Source organism: Periplaneta americana, chromosome 7 (genome assembly GCF_040183065.1).
Source record: "Periplaneta americana isolate PAMFEO1 chromosome 7, P.americana_PAMFEO1_priV1, whole genome shotgun sequence".
NCBI classification, from domain to species: Eukaryota; Metazoa; Arthropoda; class Insecta; order Blattodea; family Blattidae; genus Periplaneta; species Periplaneta americana.
Window position 1 is genome coordinate 25,692,579 of NC_091123.1, and position 24,391 is coordinate 25,716,969.

At 37.5% G+C, this 24,391-nt stretch overlaps 1 protein-coding gene and 1 non-coding gene across 6 annotated transcripts in view; one reads left to right on the forward strand and one right to left on the reverse strand.

Annotated features, from left to right (window-relative positions):
- Positions 1–24,391, forward strand: part of LOC138702989 (titin homolog) — a 914,774-nt gene that overhangs the window by 732,440 nt on the left and 157,943 nt on the right. For all 5 annotated transcript variants that reach the window (XM_069830459.1, XM_069830463.1, XM_069830460.1 and 2 more), the window contains 2 exons: positions 6,522–6,687; positions 9,600–9,880. In XM_069830459.1, the coding sequence (XP_069686560.1) occupies positions 6,522–6,687; positions 9,600–9,880 (447 nt within the window). The remainder of the gene's footprint in view (positions 1–6,521; positions 6,688–9,599; positions 9,881–24,391) is intronic.
- Positions 6,790–6,862, reverse strand: TRNAS-GCU (transfer RNA serine (anticodon GCU)). The gene has a single exon. It is a non-coding gene; the product is annotated as a tRNA-Ser (tRNA).

Consider the following 24,391-nt stretch of genomic DNA (forward strand, 5'->3'; position numbering starts at 1 on the left):
TTAATGTTTTCAGAAAAGAGCTAAGATAGTCCAGCTACTAGACTTTACAGAGGAGCGAACAGAAGCAGGTGGGGGAAACCGGGATGCGACGTAGGAAAACGGACTACAGTACCTGTGCGAAAATATGATTCAATATTGAAAGCTCTTTCGTCACTGGAAAACGCGAACATATTTCTGGAACGTACTGTACTCACTCAGTACTGCTCACGCGCCCTCGGCTCTTGTGTCGTGAACGGTTGGAAGTTTACTAGTAGAAGAGGTGGGAGTGAAGTACATTCAAAAACTCAGGTACAATAAAAATTGAAGTAAAAATAAAATGATGTCCCTGTATCATACTGAGTATTAGCCCGGAGGCTTTCAGCAGTACGTCCGTCAGACAATTTGTCCACTATCCACGTTCACAGGTATTTTTCCCAAGGAAATTGGTCCAGCAAACATTTCGTCCACCAAAAAATTTGTTCATTAATATTTCGGTCAAGAATTATTGTGTCCATAATTGTTTCCCAATTTTTGTTTGTCCACTAGTTTCTGTGCCAACTAAATATTTTGTTCATTTTTGGAAACAGGTACTTCCAATATACAATTTTAAAAGCAATGATTGCTATGGAAATGTATTTAATTATTTTGTAGCATAATAATGTTCATTTCAATGGAAGTATGTACTTTGGAAAACATATTATATATCTCTCACGTGTTAAATTTTTATGTTACCTTGTTAAAATGTTTCGACGTGTTATTTGTCATCTTCAGAACTGATCGTTGCCGGTCTTGGCGCCTTTTGTTTTGTGTCCTGTGTGGCGCCAAGACCGGCAACGATCAGTTCTGAAGATGACCAATAGCAGGTCGAAACATCTTAACAAAGTAACATGAAAATTTAACACGTGAAATATATAAAATACGTTTTCCAAAGTGATATAGTGTTAAAAGTTGTGTAATCAAGATGTCTAAGTATGTAGTTCATTGCTTCCGTATTAAATTTTGAAGTAAGTGAAAACATTTAAAATGGCTTATATAATGACAACCGTAAGAGGGCGGGACATGATAGTCCACAACAATTATACTTACCACTTTCATTCACATTATTATTATTACTTACTTACTGGCTTTTAAGAAACCCGGAGGTTCATTGCCGCCTTCACATAAGCCCACTATTGGTCCCTATCCTTAGCAAGATTAATCCAGTCTCTATCATCATAGCCCACCTCCCTCAAATACATTTTAATATTATCTTCCCATCTACGTCTCGGCCTCCCCAAAGGTCTTTTTTTCCCTCAGGCCTACCAACTAACACTCTATATGCATTTCTGGATTCGTCCATACGTGCTACATGCCATGCCCATCTCAAACGTCTGGATTTAATGTTCCTAATTCTGTCAGGTGAAGAATACAATGCGTGCAGTTCTGTGTTATGTAACTTTCTCCATTCTCCTGTAACTTCATCCCTCTTAGCCCTAAATATTTTCTTAAGCACATTATTCTCAAGCACCCTTAACCTATGTTCCTCTCTCAAAGTGAGAGTCCAAGTTTCACAACTATAAAGAACAACCGGTAATATAACTGTTTTATAAATTCTAACTTTCAGATTTTTTGACAGCAGATTGGATGATAAAAGCTTCTCAACCGAATAATAGCAGGCATTTCCCATATTTATTCTGTGTTTAATTTCCTCCCGAGTATCATTTATATTTGTTACTGTTGCTCCCAGGTATTTGAATTTTTCCACCTCTTCAAAGGATAAATTTCCAATTTTTATATTTACATTTCGTACAATAAGCCTATTCTCGTCACGAGACATAATCATATACTTTGTCTTTTCGGCATTATTATTATTATTATTATTATTATTATTATTATTATTATTAGTTTCTATCTTGGTCATCAGTCGTCAATCTCATATCCTACATACAAAAAATATCACGAGTCGCCACTGCTGTACTTAAAAGAAAATGAACCTAATTGAATAATTTATAATTTTCATCCAAAATGCATCCAACATAACAAGTCAGCCATGCAGGTATACTACAGTATAATTGCAGGTGTTTCGGTGACAAGTTATATGTCCTATACCCAGAAAATCACCTGGTTCGCAAGATAATTTGCATCAACACATATTTCAGTTCATAATAATATTAGTACCTTAAACCTGAAACATTGCCTTTGAATGTTAGTCATAACGTTCCACAATACACTCAGCCAGTCTTGAGATGAACTTTGGCTCCTCATAGTTCGCTGGACTTTCCGGCTGGTTTGACGTAATAAGCGACGTGAATTATGATTGCGAAACAGAGTTACGGATAAGACGCGGGGGCGGAGGATCACAGGGTTATTCAAATAACGCAGTTTGAAATACAGTCACGAACTCGACGGACGGATGCGACGGATTCAGCTCCCGGCATGCATAGCGATGTGCAACATGGTTCAAACAATACCTGGATTCTTGGAAAGAAGGCTCCTTGCTTCCTGCTTTATATTCAGCTATCTGTCCACTGTTCTCGGCCCTTTGTTTCAACTCACAATAATTACTGTCTTAAAGCTATGGTTGTCTTCCGCAGTGACCTATAGTTGCTTGCCGTTGTTTTAGGGATTTGCGTGTTCAAACTGTATCGGGGATGATAAATTTATTTAATAATAAAGCCTTTTGGTAATCCTTTTGCATTCGGGATAAATTTTTAACGTTGATCTAGTCATAATATACCTTGAGATACACTAGTGAACAAAAGTTAAGCATAATTCGTAAAACAGAGAAATGAAAGGAAAATTGTGAGCATTCGCTATAAAACTTTATCACAGTGTGTGCCGCATCGTACTTGTGCATAGGGAGGGGGTACTCCAACCTCCGAATAAACACGTGTTTAGAAGGTAAGCAAACAGACCCAGTGCGGCTCATTCGTTCCTGTTCTCTCATTGTGAACAGAGGGTAGTTTCTTATCGCAGTGTATACAGGACAGCACCAACATGCCACAGAGACGCCAACTGCACCCTGTTTTGAAGGGTAGAATAATTGGAAGTCTGGAAACAGGTCAGACACAGACCGAAATCTCTCACAGTCTGCACATCTTCGCAGCTGGTACTGTGAATGTCCAGAGATACAGAGACGAGGTATTGGAACGACATGTGCGACTTTTCTGAGGTGCAGTTGGTCCACACTTCATCTTTATGGATGACAATGCACGTCCGCATAGAGCCAACCTGGTGGACGAGTATCATGAGGAGGAAAATATCCAGCGCATGGACTGGCCAGCGATGTCCCCGGATCTGAACCCTATAGAGCATACATGGGCATCGTGCCTCACTTGAGAATTTGTGCCTCACTGACCTTCACAGAGCTTATCGCTGTGAGTGACATCATCTTCACAGTCCCCTTTCCTCCCTCACGCAGCTCCTAGGCGTGGGCATGTTCTATATCAGTTTCATAAGCAATATCAGTGGTGGCATAATGGCAGTATCAAAGCAGTGTGTACGCGTTAGAAAACGATTATTTCATGACAAATGGGGGGAAGTTTTTTTTCATAACAAATGGGAGGAAGTTTTTTTTCATGACAAATGGGAGGAAGTTTTATTTATTTATTTTTTTTTTTTGTTTGCTGTTTAGAAGGGGAGAACATACGATGTTTGTTATGCTCGAAAATCTTATTAGGTATTAATATATTTAATATACAACGACATTACTCCTTATGTCATAAAGAACATGCTGAATTAGAAGGTAAGACAAATTAAATGTTATATTTTCGTACTATTCCGAAGAAAATTTACGATCTTAACATTTGCATAGTATACTAAACACGACATTATACTTTAAACACGCTGCATTAAAAAGTACGAGGAATTAAATGTTGTTTGTACGTATTACTTCCAAAAGAAATTTATAAAAAAAAATCAAATGTGCGTAGAAAACGAAATATGATTTTCTGAAATTATTTTAGGTCGAGAACGTGCAAATCTATTAAGTTTTCTTGATAAACGCCAGAATATTCAAGAAAATAAACGTAGACAACGAGATGGAATATTATTCGCTAGTTACGCAATTTCTCGCCTGTGATTTAAATCAATTCAGCGACCGAGAAACAGTAAAGTAAAGAGGTTTATGATTAAAGCTGCCGAATTAATTTGCCAAATTGAATAAAAGTTTTCGAGAGTCTCACGTTAACCAAGCGCTTTCCTAATAATTCGCCACTGACCGCCTTAGCGATTACGATAAGGTGACGCAGGTCACAGCAGTTTATATTTCCCATCTTACTCTGCAGTCTCCTCTCCTAGTAAACAAACTATTTCAAATCGAGTGCCTCACTTAACAGAAAATTGCGCCCATGTATGCTATAGAGCATGCCTGGTATGCATTAGGAAGACGAGTTGCAGCCCGCCAGCCTCCACCGAGGACACTTCCAGCCCTCCGTAATTCTCTTCGTCAGGAATGGAAACAGCTGTCTGCAGAGCTCTTGAACCACCTGATAGAGGGCATGCCACGGCGCTGCGACGCCTGTGTAGCCATGAGGGGTAACCACACCCCACATTAACCGCTCAGCACCATCATTGTTGTGGACGTGATAGTAAGATTTTGTACCGTAATTGTGTAAAATGTGTCCCTAGGCCACAATAACACAAAATTTGCTGATATGTGTTACTCTGTTACATATCAGATCCTGTGTGATTCATTTGTACAAGTTTGGTGCCATTCTGATAGGTTGGGAACAAAATATATTAAATTATGCTTAACTTTTGGACACTAGTGTATTAAGGCCCACTACCTAGTTTTGCCATTAGTTATACACTTTTGCAAAAGAGAGCAACAGCTCTTAAGACCTATTTGTTCTTGCATTCGAGTGAGGTATAAAGAAATTAGATTCTCGTTCTTGTTTGTAGCTGACTGGTGGCAACAAGTTATGTATGATTATTTCTGCTTTCAATATAAAATTTTGCAAAATTTAAGTTGATATTTAATCGTTTTACTATGTGTTATTAATATAATATTAAAGGCATGTTATTTTGTAAACATTAAGAAGTTTGGGGCTACCGTGAAACTTTCGCTTATGAGCATATGAGCACTCCATGAATTAAAATTGGCGCGAAGTAACAGGGCAGGAAATAAGGCCCATGAAATAAATGCGTGGAAACGCCCACAAGTTCATAGAAGTCCCTGAACTATAAAGTTCAATCTCTGAAGCACAATCTTTTTGCAAGAAATGAAACAAACGAAAGACTGACAATTCCTAATGCAGAAAGAGCATTGGATGAACCATCAACTTCAGGATTTGTAAACATCCAGGGGACGCGGATGTGTTCTGTCTGCGAAGAGAATTGTTGTAGATATACATGTGTGTGTCCCTTGTGAATGTTGGGTGCACGATGAATGTGTAGGTCTAACTGAGGAAAAAACTGAAGGCTTTGTATGCCCAAATTGTGTTCAATACTTATATTCTTATTTGTGGACCTTATTATCTGTCACAGCAGGATATAAGGTCCAGTGACATGATGTTAATTTTCATTGCTCACAACATTTATGTGTCTGAATATTTATTTGAAGTAAAATAGGCTATTATAGGATAACTGTAAAAGTATGCTATTCCATTATTTAAAATTTGCTAAACGTCTCCATTTCAAAGAAAGAACGTTTTATTCCTTAGGTGGGCCTTATTATCCCCGGTTATCTTACTTGTGGTAGTCGAGATGAAAGAATTAGGATTTTTATCGGATTACATCATTTCCCTCAACTTTGAAAATTCAATTCAACAAACATACCTTACACCTTACATACCGGTTGGTCATGCGTACAGCAAGACCCGATTCCTCTATCTGGAGTTGTTTTGTCAGATCTGGTGACCATTAACAAAAGTCTAACTTAAAACCACATTATAATCAGGGCTAAAATCCATCCCTTGAGTCCATCCTTTCCTTGCACGGGATCAATGCGCACAATAGACGGCCTGGTGGCTGTCTCGAGGAACCTCCGCCAAGTCTTCTGTGAAAAAAAAAAAAGTGAACAGTAGAAGCATATTCCAGCAAGCAGTTCAGAATTTATCACTAGAGGACAGGAATTCGATCCGGTGCTGTGGATTGAACTTTGGCGTAGCTTAGTAGTTAGAGGACTTGGTACGTAGAACCAAGGGCACGGGTTCGATCCCCGGCGCCAGAGCGAATTTTTCTCCTCACCATAACAGATGTATTCTGTAGGACCAAAAATTAATCTTTACGTAGTTCGATGGAATTGGTAACAGCGAGATAATATTTGGCGAAATGTGGTCGAGATTTCGCCATATGTTACTTCACACATTTTTCCTTACGGTTGGAAAACCTCGGAAAACCCCCAACCAGGTAATCATCCCAAGCGGAAATCGAACACATACCCGAGCGCAGCTCCGGATCAGTAGGCAAACTCCTCTGACGACTGAGCTACGCCGGTGGCTTCGGTTTCATAGCTTGAAATAACGAAATATTAGTATTAAGACTTTAACCAAAGTTTTGGACTCGAATTTCGGGTAAAATCTTTGTCTAATAGGCTAATGTAAGAAATGTTTTGTTCCCAGGACGCTACGGAGGGAGGTCGCGCGGCGTGAGAGCGTGGAGTGCGTCTCCCAGAACGTCGCCCACATTCGGACGACGGCTCATCGGCTCGGCGGCTCGCGTGGGGAGTCGCCTGACGCTGGCGTGCGACGTGAGGGGCTCCCCGACGCCGTCCACAACGTGGTACAGGTGAGTGTGGATATGCAGAACATCTGAGTTAGTACGTCATAGTGGTGGCAATAATGGGGTAAAAGTATATCGAATAATTTGAATAATTTAGAGGAGAAATTGTTCCTGGGCCGGGTATCGATCCCGGGACCTTTGGTTAAGCATACCAACGCTCTACCAACTGAGCTACCCGGGAACTCCACCCGACACCGATCCAATTTTTCCCTCTATATCCACAGACCTCAAAGTGGGCTGAAAACCATCAAGTAACCAACATTGAGTGCACACTAACTCTGTTAACGAACAGTGACGTATATTATGCAAATCAAGCTTTCAGGTATAACTCCCTGTGAAGTTGATTTGAATAATTTCGAGGAAAAATTGTTCCGGGGCCGGGTATCGAATCCGGGACTTTTGGTTAAACGTACCAACGCTCTACCAACTGAGCTACCCGGGAACTCCACCCGACACCGATCCAATTTTTCCCTCTATATCCACAGACCTCAAAGTAGGCTGACAACCGTCAAGCAACCAACATTGAGTGCACACTAACTCTGTGTGACTTAAATAGTGATTTTCTGTTAACGGACAGTGGCGCATATTATGCAAATCAAACTTTCAGGTATAACTCCCTGTGAAGTTGATTCGAATAATTTCGAGGAAAAATTGTTCCGGGGCCGGGTATCCAATCCGGGACTTTTGGTTAAACGTACCAACTCTCTACCAACTGAGCTACCCGGGAACTCCACCCAACACCGATCCAATTTTTCCCTCTATATCCACAGACCTCAAAGTGGGTTGACAACCGTCAAGCAACCAAAGTTGAGTGCACACTGACTCTGTTAACGAACAGTGACGTATATTATGCAAATGAAGCTTTCGGGTATAACTCCCTTTGAAGTTGATTTGAATAATTTCCAGGAAAAACTGTTCCGGGGCCGGGTATCAGTATGTTACATCATAGTACAGTTACAGTTATAGTAAATCATTTTATTTTCAAGTATGTTTACGACAATTAATTAGAAGGGAAAAGCACAGGATTTATTCAGAACACCTTTGTGTTAAAAATAACTAGTGGCTTGTGCAGCAAATGCTACAAACTGAGTCCGTAAGAGGTTCAAATAAAAATTGTTCAGATTTATTTTCAATGAAGAATACCAGACATTTTGAAAGTTATTTGCTTCCATAATAATGAAACATACTCTCTCTCTCTGAATGTTTTTTATGCCAAATACTTTTCCTTGAACCTATCCATCTTCAGTTCTTGAGTTTCAATGCGAAAACGCAAGCAACAATTTCAGGACGATTAGAGAATTTTTCATGAGGGAGTAATGCAGTAGCTATTTCAGGTCATTGCGGATTGTAGATGAGATTTAAGAAAATGTCAGGTTCGATTAAACCAAAGAAATATGAAATTAATTTGGATTTAGTTTAAAGACGCAGTTAAAATAGAACACCTAAGTGCTAGTTTTACCGAAATTGTAGATGGCCAGGGTCAGTACACGATAGCACAACATTACAAAGTTGTAAGAGGAGGATGCCTTTTTTAATGGGAAGAGAGTAAAGAGATTTACTTTAAGGAGACAATGAATACTCCTTAAAATTCAATTTAATGACAACTGTCCTGAATCCTGTCTGGTTGAGTGTTTGAAAAGCCCATACGGGCTTAAACTCTGCCAGGTTAAATAAATCATTCGCCAGTGATCATATGTAACCAATGAAATTCGCGATTTCGAAGCCATGGTCGTATGAGAAATAAAACGTGCAAGATACAAGTACTAAATCGTTACGTTAGTAAACGCATGTTAAGGCTGGTTCACAATAAACCGGGAACGAGAACCAGAATGAAAACGAGAAGCAGAGGACGTGAATATGAACATTTTTGATTCACAATATACCTAGAACGTAGACGACTATGCATATCGATATCCATGTCAATAACGATATGTAAAGTCGATATTACGCATTCTGATGTTATTTGTGTATAATTAACCAATGGCGTTCTCTCATGAGTACAAGGTAGCCATCATAAACACAGGTTAACCAACTTCGAAATTTCAACTGAAATATTTCATTAGGTACGGTACTGTAAATATGCCCATGCATCTTTATTATCACAACCTATTTTAAGTCTACCATAACGTAAAATAATTAGAGAAGAAACATTTGTAATAGAACAAAAATGAACACAACAGTAGTTATTGAATTGAAGCATGAATATGTAGTGTGTAATACAACCAATACAGTAATAAAATATGATTCACTACACATTGGACGAGGAATATATTATGGCTCATATAAATTCTTATCGGTGTTCAAAGATGCAGCTATTGAAAGCCACGTATTCTCCTCCATTTTCTCATCTTTATACGAGCCACGCCGTTTATCGTAAACATGAGGATTTTCCTCAACACTCAATATTAGAATCTCATCAAATAAAACTTGCTCCATGATGCACAACACAGAACAAAATAATGCATAGGTTATGTCACGGCCTTCTTGCTACAAAATATACGACGACAAAATAGCTTTTAGATGGCAATAGAATGAATCTAGTGGGCTGTGATCGGAAACGTGAACGCCAAAGTTGAAACTTGGCCAACTCTCCGTTCCCGATCCCGGGCTTCGGCAAGCTTTTCGTTAATTGTGAATGCTCACATTTAAATGTACACATTTTAACAGTTTTACCGTTTTCGTTTTCGTTCCGATTCTCGTTTCCGGTTTATTGTGAACCAGCCTTTAATTTTAAAGAAACGAGGCTTGGTGAAACAGTCAACTTTTAAAGATCTCGATAAAATGATACGACCAGTTTGTTGACAGATCGTTTGTGCTGATTTAAAGAAGGATGGTGAAAGCGGCCATGAATATACACAGGAGTCACCGCTGTGCAAATGTACTAAGAATGCTGGAACTTCACTCTGGTGTGCTTGCAGGAACGGCGAGATGGTGGTGCGATCGTCCAGGGCGACGCCCACGTGGGACGGACGAACAGCTCGACTGGAGCTGGAGGACCTGGAGGCTGACGACGCCGGCATGTACACGTGCGTGGCCCACAACGAGGCCGGTACGTCGCGGTGCTCGGCTCGCGTCCAGGTTCTGGCACAGGACGACCCCAGCGACGAGGACAGACAGCCACCCGTGTTCCTGCAGGGCCTGCCGCCTGAAACCATGGCAACGGACGGAGACGTGCTCGAACTGCAAGTCCGCCTCCAAGGTCTGTACCGATTTCAGTATCTCCTCTTTCATGTCAGCGAGAATCCGTGAAAGCTCATAAGTAGGGACCGGATTTTTATGTAATATCAAGGTGTGAAATATATACATATTGTAACTTTAAAATTCAAAACAATAATGTAGTTTTATTCTGACAACAATAACTCTTCACTTTCTACAATTTAATTCTACTCCCGTCAACAATGGGATTTCCACTCCACACAGTAACACAGTATTCGTTATTGCACTCCACAGACGACAATGACAATTTACTTGGATTATTGAGAACAACAATGAACTGTTAATTTTAACTAATGTTCACAGAGCACTATTTACAAATCAGAACTGTCAGTTCTCAGTTCACAGTTCGTTTGCCTTGGCTAGTTCTTCTAGCTCAGTCACTCAAGTTCACAGTATCTCGAACCACAGACCTTCAGAGACAGTCCACTGAACCTCGAACTCAGGTCCCCAACTGCGGTCCACTGCACTCGAACTCAGGACTTCGGACGCTCGCACAGCTGCGGACACACTCAAGTCGGACTCCGGTCTCGAAGCTGGCTTCACTGCTACACAAGACTGGCTGGCTTGCTGTTCACCGACTACAACAACACTGCAACTAACTAAACTGTTGCTCAAGTTCGCTCGCGTGTCGTATTTATAACTAAACCATTGTTACGAGAAATTTCTACGGGTGTCCAGAGATAGCTCTCTCAAATTATCTGGATATCTCCCCTCTCTGCCACGGTCGCTCTCTCTCCTCTCCATGCCACAGGAAGTAGATGCGCGCGCACTTGCGCCGAACTACGGCCGACCTTGTAATCCTTCTGCCGATCGTGAGATCGTATCCCAGCTCTGTCACAATATTTATGTAAGAAAAATGAGCTGAATATGTACCAAAATATGTAATAGCAATCAATATCTGGCAGGTATAGGATAGGTAAGACTCTCCAGTTGTGATTTCATAGAGCACCCGACTGTTTTACCGCACACTTGACACATTACTATTTTTCCATCTGTAGTGACACCTTCGTCCATCGCAATCAATGATTTTATTTTTGTCGTTAGGATTGAAGATACAGGGGCCATTTTAGTTAGTTAAAAGCAGTGGATAAACTCACTTGCACTTTATACTGTAAGTACTAAAACTAGAGCACTGATTGAAGTGAATGACACAGCAGTACTGCAAGCACTGTTTCGCTTTACTGGATTAGGAGAAAATAAGAGGAGATGTGGGACACATGCATTTTATCTGCTCCCTGTAAGAAACAAAATACCTACTAAAACCTCAAAATATAGGCATTTACAAACTGTAGTTTGCCTGGAACTAAGGACGTTATGTTTCGTGCCGAAATACATATATTTTTCTTGAGTAGGTAAAAATCTGTGTATTTCAAATTGTAAACTTCCCTGACAGAAGTTTTTTTTTTAAGCCTAGATCATATATGTAACATATGTCGAGGTTACAGGCTTTGAGGTTAACAACTTTTGTCAGGTTTACTACGCTGCCATCTAGTTGTTACATAAGGAGTCACGTCATAATACCCATTTGAATTGCATTAGCGACTGTGCTGCCATCTCGTGTTCGTTTACGGCGGACGGGTGGTGATCCTGGCGGTTGTTCTCTTCAAAGTGCTGCCGATTTTAACGTAGCGAGGAGTTATTTGTTACATGTATGATCTAGGCTTTTAGAGAAGTAAAAATGAATGAACCCCCTAAATATGAAGATTTATGTAATATCAAGCCTTAATATGTAATATGGAGTAAATATGTAAAAATATGTAGTATCAAATTTGATTATATTAATGGTAATTACAAGATTCGCAAAGATTTGTTATTTGTATACGGTTAAGTTGAAAGGAATATAATATGTAATTACATAAAAATCCGGTCCCTAGCATAGGATTCGATTTTGAATATACAGGGTGATTCTCGAGGATTTACCGCCACCTACGGAGCTTATTTACGAAGACATTCTGAGCAAAAAGTCATATAAACATTTGTCCTAATCTCAATATTTTCAGAGTTACACTAATTTCAAATTGTTAGTAAAACACCTTTTTTTCTTTAGTTTTAAGGGTAAAAGAATATGGGTCATTCCATACAACATTTTAAGAATATGCCAGCGATGTCATGAATTTTTTGGGCTTTTAATATAATAATGTTATTATAAAAATAAATTAAGCTGCCAACTATGACCGCCATATCATTAATATTTTAGTCATACGGATGACTGAAAAATGGGTGGCAGTTACATGTTATCCATAATTTAAAATATTCTGGACACCCTATATGAAGTGTCATCGAAACTAAACAGACGCCATTGTAGACCTGAATAACTATATTTTAATACCTTAAAGACTAATCCGAATAATATTAAGGCATGCTCATAAAACAAAGAAATAGTTTTATATTCGAATGCACCTATTTAAATTCATGCGAATTTCATTCGTATTAAAGAAAAATCTCTTTCCTAATCCATCTCCCAAGTTTTATTACGTAATCTCAAAAACCCTATGAATAATTAAATTAATAAAATTATCAATCTTTATTCCGATGGTCGATAATCGCTTGCTGTGTGTGGCGGTCGCAGCGTTCGCGAGATTTCGTAACGTTGAGTAATCTCAAGCGAACGTCTCCCTGACCTTGATCGCGCAACATTCTGTACGACGGGAGAGCCTACCTGTTGAGCTCCTTTGTTCCGGTGAGTTATTTTTATTAAAAACTGACATGATATTTAAGCCAACATTCTGAAATTTTCACAGTGGAATCAATATACCCTAAAAAATTAAACACATATTTTCTCGTCTGTAAAAATGAGGTGCATTTTGCGTTCTACATTTTTTAAAATTATTTTACGGTGGGTAACTACAGTATTTAAAAAATTATATATATATATATATATATTTTTTTTTTTTCATTTTAAGGGCATTTATAAACAAGGCTCTCCTTTTTCGAATTGCATTGAAATGATTTTTCCATCTACCTTTACATAGTAAGAAAACTCCAATGAATGAAACCGTGTTCTTTGTTAAACCAATATTTTAAATGCTGATTGCTGCCAAACTATGAAAGATAAAAATGTAATATTGCGTGAAATTCATATTTAGAACACACAAAATAACCTACTGCAATATTTTTAATTTTTGAGACATCATGGTTCAAAAACATACTTTTTTTGCACGGAATGACCCATATTACAAATAGACAATGAATTCTGTGGCCGGGAGGAAAAAGGCCTTAAGTCAGTTTTTTGTGAAAATGAGATTTTTATATATTCTGAAAGCGGAAAGGTCTAAACCAGACGTCTCCAAAAGCCTACTCGCGAGTAAGCCCCTGAACGGAACCGAAGCCAGTACGTAATGATCGCGCTCCGCCTCACCCATCCCCACCTGTACTGTACTCAATGTTTATGAGCAAACGAAGAGCAGTGGCGGACTACCATTATCATTGTGTTGGTCGGAGTGTTCCACCGTTTCACAATGTCTTCTAATTATGGACGTGGTACATTCAAGGGTGAATAGGAAAAGAATTTTTTTTTTTTGTGTTAGTGGGGAGAATGTGAAATGCTTAATTTGTTCGAAAATTCTTAAGGATGTGTTAAAATTCAACATGCGACGACAATACTCGACTCTTCACAAAGAATATCATACAATTACAGGCATGTTGAACATGTGAAAATAATTTATTTTGAGGCTATCTGTATAACTGTTGGTTATACATAATAATCAGTATATTACAATACGTTTACACTCAGTTCAGCATGGCAAACATATAGTTTTTCGTTTAATTTTAGGTGAAATGCGTAGGCCTAAAAATATTTTGATAAATATAAAACCAGAAAATAGAAACACAAATCACACACGTGTCCTCAGTATTAAACAAAAAAAGCTTCTTGCTAGCTATGTTCTAGCTTGGAATATTGGAAAATCAATGAAGCCTTTACAGAAACATCATTTATAAAATCGCGCATACAGGACGTTACTAAAATACTCTGTCCAGAACAAAGTCAAAGTTTAAGAAAATTAAATTGTTTCCAATTACAGTTTAGAGAAGGGATTTCAAGATTGTAAATGCAATTGAATCTGAAGTCGAAACCACAATTAAACAGTTTGTAGCTTACTCACTTGCATTGGACGAAGCACAGATAGAAATGACAAAGCTCACCTAGCCATTATCATCCGAGGAGTTAATGAACATTTTACTGTGTCTGAATGTCTTCTAGATGTAATTACAAAATACAACTGGAGAAGATCTTTTCCAGATACTGAAAGGCACCATAGAACAGAAGAGGTTGAATTTGCAATGGCTTGTGTCAATAGCAACAGACGGGGCTCCAGCTTCATAGTATGTCAAAATAATATACAGGGACATCATTTTATTTTTACTAACATTTTTAATATTAACCTGGCTATACCTTTCTATTAACGATTGAAACAGGAAACACCGTTTGCTACCCTTTCCACGACGGAGTTCGATGATACTGGCGTAAAATACAAATCTCTTTACTAGGTATAGGAGGGAAGAAAAGTGGTTCATCCATTTATGTAAACTAGGAAATATCGCAATTTTGAGTTTGATAATTTTCATTAGGTTTTTGTTTAATCAAAATACAGTACTGTATTAACACTTAGTGTTTTACACACGAATTGAGCTATCCATTCGGAAGTATTAATTATGCAGTGTATATTGTACTGTTACAGCACATTAGCGTACTTTATAGAGAATGAAGTTAAATTGAAAAATAATTATAATATGGATATTTAAACACATTTTAGAAAATGGTGACCGTTCATTTCGATACAGGCTTCAATTCTTTTGTGCATATTATCGCACTATAGACTATTGTACCTAATTCCAATTACCAGTTTCGTCCTTCGTACGAGTAACTCATGTTGAAATAATTCTGTACATACTCTATAAAAGAGTACCTTACGTACTGTAAATTCAATCTTCACTTCTGCCCGATCCGAAAAGATAAAATCACTCAGAAATGCTATCTACTGTCCGTTCAAGTGGTTTTGTCGCAGGGTTGTAGAAAGGGGGGGAAATCACGTGACAGTTAATTACTTAAGGAGGCCCTTTTATTTAAGTTATTTTAAACACTTGAATAATATTACGTAGACGTCCAATTCCTAACAGAAATTAATGTTTTCAGAAAAGAGCTAAGACAGCCCAGCTACTAGACTTTACAAAGGGGCGAACAGAAGCAGGTGGGGGAAGCCGGGATGCGACATAGGGAAACGGACGACAGTACCCGTACGAAAATATGATTCAATATTGAAAGCTCTTTCGTCACTGGAAAACGCGAACATGTTTCTGAAACGTACTATACTCAGTAACTCAGTACTGCTTACGCGCCCTCGGCTCTTGTGTCGTGAACGGTTGGAAGTTTACTAGTAGAAGGGGTGGGAGTGAAGTACATTCCAAAACTCAGGTACAATAAAAATTTAAGTAAAAATAAAATGATGTCCCTGTACAAACTTATGATATTTCTTATTCTTTTGATGTTGTTATTATTTGTAAGCAGACTGTTGTCGCGATCCCCCATTGATCGCTTCCATTTGTTGAGGTGCGAGTCTCTCCCCCTTCTCTAGCCTTGCAGCACACTGTGTTCGGCGGGCAGCATCGAGAGCACGAATGACGATACGCTTTTTGTAGACCTCTGGTCTAAACATTTTGATCCAATGGGGAGTATTGTCTGCCGTTTTCGTGAGCAAGAAAGAGAGATTTGAATATATCTCGACTTCAGAAAACTAATTTAAGTGGTAAAATAACCAGTTTCGAAGTTTTCCGATACGCCTCTAACCTGTGATAGCCTGTGTTATCGATAACAGCGTCTTACTCGTAATGTCTGTGGACAAAAAATTGCATTCCTGCAACGTTGTGTGGGTACAAGACTGATAATAGATAAATGTGTATATGTCGGACGTTGACCCGTGCGATAACAAGGATCATCAGTTCCGCTATTGCGCCCGTCTCTATCAGTCGTGATCGAACCTCTAGTGATGTGCGATGGTGCGTGAACCTGGCCACATGCTGACAGGTAAGTTAGTGCAATAGTCTGCTTCGCGGTATGATTACAGTATTGAGGCCCGGTTTCTTCAACCTTTGTTAAATTATAACAGTGTGTTATTCCATTTTAACTGTAAACTTAACAGTTGAAGCATTTCAACTACTGTTAGTACTAATAGGCTGTTAAAACCTATGTTAATTTAACTGCCCAATTTCATGCAGTTAAATCATTTAACTCTCTGTTAGCATAGAAGTATTCAATATGACTGGTGTGTTAGATGCTGAACTTTTATATCTTGTTATTTAGAAAATGATATCCATGAATAATAAACAGAGGGGATGATTTCAGCGATTTGACAGAACAGAAGTTCATACAAAGGTATATATAGGCTATTTTCTGCCAAGCCTCACTTTTCGCTTTCAACTTAGATCCGTTTCTTTGTTTATTCTCATTAATTGGTTTATTCTGCGAAATAATTTCCAGCAGAAGATTTCTTTCGAACGAAGAGAAATTACGTAGTCCCATGATTTCTTTTTGTTCCAGTGTTTTCCATTTCATAACAGCAATACCAATACGCCGCTCCACGCTATTGTGATACAGACGAGGAAAGAAGCAGAAATCAAAGAAAGACTTCTATCCTCTCTGAATCAAACAAGCGAGAATCGCAATTGTCAGAGTTCAGAAAACAGAAGTGAGCCTATACTTGGTTACAGGTTATGGTTAAACTCTAGAATCTCTAGTCCTAACAGAGAGTTAACAAACAGAATGTTAAAATGTAAAGTTGAAGAAACGCAATATTTTTAACAGCAATTCATACTTTTAACTTACAGTTAATTAACGCTATGTTAGGTGCCTTTTAACAAAGGTTGAAGAAACCGGGCCTTAGAGTAGTTTCAGTGAGGAAAATGAACTGTGTTCGTCATTTTTAAACGATTTATCTATTATCAGTCATGCTTTAGACTAGCGATACGAAATGAGCCTTAGTTCAAGTCTTCATGAGAAAATAAATTTTGTCTAGATGGGACCGGTACCCACCCAACATCGTGATGAATTTGGGGAGTTAAAGTGAGTAGCGAAATCCAGATTCGTGAGCCAGCTATAAACGGTCTTCCAGAATGCTCTCTTCATTATACAGGGACATCATTTTATTTTTATTTCAATTTTTATTGTACCTGAGTTTTTTAATGTACTTCACTCCCACCCCCCTCTACTTGTAAACTTCCAACCGTCCACCACAGAAATATGTTCGCGTTTTCCAGTGACGAAAGAGCTTTCAATATTGAATCACATATTTGACAGATACTGCCGTCCGTTTACCTACGTCGCATCCCGGTTTCCCCTACCTGCTTCTTTTCGCCCCTCTGCAAAGTCTAGTAGCTGGGCTGTCTTAGCTCTTTTCTGAAAACAATAATTTCTGTTAGGAATTGGACATCTACGTAATATTATACAACTGTTTAAAATAACTTAAATAAAATGGCCTCGTTAAGTCATTAACTATCACTATCCCCCCCCCCCCTTCTACGACCCTGCGAAAAAACCATTTGAACGGACAGTGGATAGCATTTCTGAGTAATTTTATCTTTTCGGATCGGGCAGAAGTGAAGATTAAATTTACAGTACGTAAGATACTCTTTTAGAGAGTAGGTATAGAATTATTTCAACATGAGTTACTCGTACGAAGGACGAAAATGGTAATTGGCATTAGGAACCTTAATCTAAAGTGCGATAATATGCACAAAAGAATTGAAGCCTGTATCGAAATGAACGACCACCATTTTCAAAAATGTGTTTAAATATCCATATTATGATTATTTTTCAATTTAACTTCATTCTCTTTATTATACGCTAATATGCTGTAACAGTACAATATACACTGCATAATGAATACGTCCGAATGGATAGCTCAATTCGTGAGTAAAATCACTAAGTGTTAATACAGTACTGTATTTTGATTAAACAAAAACGTAATGAAAGTTATCAAACTCAAAATTGCGATATTTGCTAGTTTACACAAATGGATGAACTACTTTTCTTCCCTCCTATACCTAGTAAAGTGATGTGTTTGTGTTTTACGCCAGTGTCATCGAACTCCAGTCTTGGGAGGGGGAGCAAGCGGTGTTTCCGGTTCTAGACCTTTAATCCGAAGATATAGCCAGGTTAATATTAAAAATGTTAGTAAAAATAAAATGATGTCTCTGTAGAAACTGATACCACTAAGGAATTATTTATCCCTTTGCAGTTTTAAAATGAAATGGTCGATTTTTTTTACAAATTAAATAAAGCGGTTAACACGTAGCCTATCATTATTTCCTGCCATTGGGGAGTCTGACAACCCTACTGCAGTAACTAAGTGACGGAATGCTAATATTTAGACTTGAGTTCGCATAAATAATAGTAGGTGAGTTGGCGATGTGTCCATATCACAATAGTCTTTCAGCCTAATTATCTAATTACCCATGCACTTAATTACGAAACGCATAGTAGTATTTTTTTTTTATTTTAATGTATTTTATTGTCCTTTTCAGTCAGGACAGTTATGTCAATTCCATTCTGTATGTGCATCCGTGTAGGCTACATATGGATCATATGCGGAGACTAATATGAAGGCAGAAAATAGTAAAGATTGGAGAATTCTGAGTTTGCAGTGAAAGATCTGCCCTTGGTCAGAAAGCTATGAGTGAATTAATGAATATACAGAGTGTCCCAAATTGATGTACACACTCTTTGAAATATTATTTCACAGCAAGTAAATCAGATATAAATACGATTTTTGCGGTTTATAATTCAGAAGGCAGTGGAAAGCATGGAAACATGTTCATCTGTTTATAAACAAACATGGCAGTGCAATTATCGTTCGGTGAACGGATACTCAAATGTTATTGGAAAGTTGAGAATGTTGTTGAAGTTCAACGACGTTGGAGGGTTGAATTTGGAACACAACCACCAACAAGGTTAACTATCACAAGAATACGAGACAAGTTTGAAGTCGACGGAACGTGCAAGATGTGTTGAAAGAGCGGTGCGAAGAAAGAGAAGTTCCACCGATAACGAGAGTATTGATGCAGTCATGCAGGCTTTTGCACAATCCCCAAAGAAGGCAATGAGGCAATGTTCTCGTGAGATTGGTATCAGCAAATCCAGTGTTCATCGAATTTTGCGAGCTCAAAAATGGAAGCCTTACATTCCGAGACTTGTTCACGCATTAAATGAGGACGACCCAGAGATGACTAGGACGAAGAGGAAGTGCTGCGGGGTTCCCGCCTCGATCTCCGGATTTAACCCCTCCAGACTTCTGCCTATAGGAGCTCTAAAGGACACAATGTACTCCATAAAACCACAAACACTGGAGGAAGTGAGAGTTCATATTGAACATGCCTGTAATGATATTTCATTAGCAACAATCCAGTTGATATGTCGCTCTGTTGTACGTCGTTGTTGGGAGTGTACTGTGGCGGAAGGGGCCATTTTGAACATGTACGGGCTTAAGGAATACAAAACCGCAAAAATCTTATTTCTGTCTCATCTCGTTGCTGAGAAATAGTGTTTCAAAATGTGTACACAAAAATTTGGGACACTCTGTATATACACACATATGGACATTCTTACAGTAATTGACTTACTTAAGTAATATTTACTAATTCATAATTCTTTGACTGAAATGGTCATGGATCCAGAATGGACAAAAATTCAATCGTTAGGATTGTCAGAGATAATCGTCCTAATGGAAAGAAGAGTCCTGGAAGATAAAACCCCACAGACAATGTACTTTTTTAAAGATAATTTAATATATTTGTTTTCATTTTTGTAGTTCCAGAAATATAATTTGGTTTTTTTTTTTCAAACTTATTTCCTGGTTTTACGGATTAAGTAATAGGTTTTCCTATACCTTGATATCTGGACCTTTTATCTATGGAAGCAGACAGGTAAACCTACAATAACGCGTTTTACTCATCTCCTTCTTTCTGTCGCGGGTTCAATGCCCGATGCGGTCATAGACTTTCTTTATTAATCTAATCTTTCCGGTCGCTTTATGGCACTGGGATCTACTCATCTTCTAACAGAAATGAGTACAAGGGACATTTCCTTGGGGTAAAGGCGGCGGATACGTAGGACTGACACCTACTGTCATTATTGTCGATTGTCTGTAAAGGTGGGAGCCTAAACCTCCCGCCATGGCATGTAATAGGGATGGAAAATAAAAAATTTCCTTTTTTAATTTTTACCCTTCAATTGCTCATTTATTTCTTGATTATTTATGTCTTTGATTTGTGTTTTAACCACAGCCTTCCTAGTTGTTAACAGTCCATAAATATAGTTTCGATTTGTTGTATGTATTGACACTTCATTCGTCTCTATCTAGCAGTTAATTCTGAATTCAATAATGTCAGCCATAAAGTGAAATCGTTGTAGCTATTGGTTACTGTGTAACGACGTAATGAAAATATGAGTTTAAAGCTAAACCTAGTTATTTATGCATATCAATACTGCAGTACCAGTACCTATATAAGGAAAGCTATAGTCGTAATTTAGAGAGCAGAACAAACATGACAATAAAATTGTCCTAGACTGTATGACTAGAAGGACTATAAATAATGAAGACGTAGTCTTATGCGACCCTAGTGGCGCTTTATTAAAATACGCTGTCTCTATTCGAGAAGCAACTTCGTGACCTCTTATTCTAAAGGCCTATTCACAATGAAAAGTAAACGCAAACCCAGCGCGAACACAAAATCTTGTGGTCAGGTTATTTAATGGATCCATTCGCAATGATTTGCATAAACATTAACAATAATATTACGTGTAAATTCGAAACTTTCATATTTGGGTTGACGTGATCCGAGAAAAAAACACTATCGCACTGCATAGGAACAAAAGAAGAACGAGATGAAATGGATTCATTTGATGAGAAATTTATAACTTTTGCTTCAAAGTCATTGTTGTCTTTATAAAAAAAAAAAAAAACAAAAATCAAATAAGTATAATTGTTGAAAGAAAATATATGGAAATAAATAGCTTATGAAATGAAATCTGATCGTGAGTATTAGTTATAATATTGTTGTTATCTTTGTTCGTTGTGCAAAATTAAACTTTATAGTTTATATATTACTAGCCGTACCCGTGCGCTCCGCTGCACCTGTTAGAAATATATATAAAGTAATTACATAATTAAAATAGGACGTTTGAGCCAGGGAACTACTTTTACAACAGCGCAAGATAATCTGCTTCGCTCATTACCCAATTTTTTTTTTGTATTGCATTTATTGCATATATATTTTATGTATTTTAACACGATTCAATTGAGCATAGTTAAAATTTGAATTATAAAATAATGGATTGCTAAGCTAACGTACTATTACTGCATACTAAATCAATACACTCTCGTTGTTCGTTAATTCTCTGAGATTAAAATGAGTGTACATAAATATTATTTTAAGAAATACAGAAAACGAATGTACAAAATAGCCTATCAAATTTTCTGTGCATAAGAAGCTATTTTAATCTTACCTGTCCTCGATTTACTCAGACGTTACTGTAATAACATTATAGCATTATGTCCATCTAGAGAAACTACACTTTCCAATGGTGAAATAATAATTAATTATACAAATCGGTTAATTTAGCTTCTGATATTACTTCATACAAGCACAGAAACATTCTCTGTAGGCTATGTTTAATAGTTTTCGATTGTTGATGTCCAAGGCCCCTGTTTCGATTGTTGTTGTTCAAGGCCCCTTATAGACGAAGTCATTTCTTCTTAATTCATTGCACCGTCTTAGATGGCGTTATTTTAATTTTAAAACTCATTTATCTCATTAAATATCAGTCCTATCAAAATTTTGTAAAGAATAAAACTTATCGGAAATAATTTTTAAAGAAACTTTTGTTATGTAACATTTTTCACAAAAATCAATAATAAGCGAGATATTTCGATTTATTTAATTCAGGCCCCTTTATAACCCCCCTTTTAAATAAAGCATTTTGAATGCCATATAGCCTAAAATCTAAGTTACAACGAACTTAATTTATATTCCAATTTTCATATAAATCGGTTCAGCCATTATCGCGTGAAAAGGTAACAAACATACAGACAGACATACAAACAAAAATTTCAAAAATGCGATTTTCGGTTTCAGGGTGGTTAATTATATATGTTAGGACCAATTATTTTTGGAAAATCAAAAATTACCAGAAAAATTTCGGCTACAGATTTATTATTAGTATAGATTTGTGTAAGATGATTCATTTTCTTTCATCTATGGAATAAATGAATACTTATACCGGGTAACATCAAATGTTGCACAACGGACACACAAGCTGATATTGTTTGTTTTACGTTAGCGTTCTGTTGAAGGCGAATCTTATGTTCATGTCATAAGTTTATGTCCTCGCGTTTATGTTAACTTAGCCTCAGTCAACGGAATTGACATTTCCTAGATGTAGACCATGTTAACGACGTTCACGGCATTCTGTCGTCACAGACGTCAGTAAGTTTAAATCTTACGCGGAATTCTTCCCACGTCCATAATCTATGCTTTTACTCAAATCTCTCTGTATCAGTACGAACTGGAGAGGTTCTTATCTACTGATTGACATTATCAGATTTTCTTTGCTTATTTGAATATCAGATGTTCTTGTTAATATAACCATTATGAAATACCTACAATAGCGGTTATGTAGTTTCTTCGTTAGCTGAGTGAAATAGCGCGAGTATTTTCACTCTTTGGACCCAGGTTCGCTACCTGACTTCGACTCTAATGATACTTGTGGTGGGTAAGGTCGGAAGATAAAAGTTCCTCCCGGAATTCTCCAATTTCCTCTAAACTTACGAAATTTAATTATACTTTCACGTCCTATTTCATCTTTCGTTTCCCTTTATTTTCTACTATATCATGGCATTCAAATGCTCAAATTGAAAGAGCTTATAGAGGGCTCAAAAGTAAGTAAGTAAGTAAGTTAACTCTAAAAATGTAGCAAATATAATATTCAAATTTGCATTATATGAAAGAATTCATACCTTGGGGATTAAATTATATTTCTTTCCAAAACTCCTGTTCAATTAACGCTTAAAGTGTCAGAAATAAGCTGTAAGAATTCCATTACTCTTCTCCCAATATGTTCTGAGGAAAAATGCATTAAAATTACTTACTTACTTACTTAATTACTTACTTACTGGCTTTTAAGGAACCCGGAGGTTCATTGCCGCCCTCACATAAGCCCGTCATTGGTCCCTATCCTGAGCAAGATTAATCCATTCACTATAATCATATCCCACCTCCCTCAAATCCATTTTAATATTATGTCCCCATCTACGTCTCGGCCTCCCCAAAGGTCTTTTTCCCTCCGGCCTCCCAACTAACACTCTATATGCATTTCTGGATTCGTCCATACGTGCTACATGCCCTGTCCATCTCAAACGTCTGGATTTAATGTTTCTAATTATGTCAGGTGAAGAATACAATGCGTGCAGTTCTGTGTTGTGTAACTTTCTCCATTCTCCTGTAACTTCATCTCTCTTAGCCCCAAATATTTTCCTAAGCACCTTATTCTCAAACACCCTTAACTTATGTTCCTCTCTCAGAGTGAGAGTCCAAGTTTCACAACCATAAAGAACAACCAGTAATATAACTGTTTTATAAATTCTAACTTTCAGATTTTTTGACAGCAGACTGGATGATGAAAGCTTCTCAACCGAATAATAACAGGCATTTCCTATATTTATTCTGTGTTTAATTTCCTCCCGAATATCATTTATATTTGTTACTGTTGCTCCAAGATATTTGAACTTCTCCACCTCTTCAAAAGATAAATTTCCAATTTTTATATTTCCATTTCGTACAATATTCACGTCACGAGACATAATCATACTTTGTCCTTTCGGGATTTACTTCCAAACCTATCTCTTTACTTGCTTCAAGTAAAATTCCTGTGTTTTCCCTAATCGTTTGTGAATTTTCTCCTAACATATTCACATCATCCGCAAAGACAAGAAGCTGATGTAACCCGTTCAATTCCAAGCCCTCTCTGTTATCCTGGACTTTCCTAATGGCATACCACAGTATAAAGAAGATACAGTAGAGACAGCTCTTGTCGGCACCTTTGATGTTGTTGGTACTAAAATCAAGCTCAGGGAGGTCTAGTTCTCAATGAATCCAACCATGTCGCTAATATCGGCAGAACTAACAGCTGATTTTAGCGATCAGCTGTTCAGACATGCTAAACTTTCAGATGAAACTTTGTATTAACTTTTGTAATTATTCCTTTGTTATGTAGTGATATTTGTGTCTTATTATGTAGGGCTAATGAAAATTCACTTTTTCTTTTTAAAATACATATCAAATTGCAGTGTTTATGGTTGAAGTAAAACATACTATTAGCGAAGTGCTTACCGTTTTATTCTGTTTCTTCATATCCATTGCATTTCATCTTGGGTCACAATATGTTATAAAATACATACATCAGGGAAACATTTAATAAATAAACAAGAATTCGAGGTAATCTGTT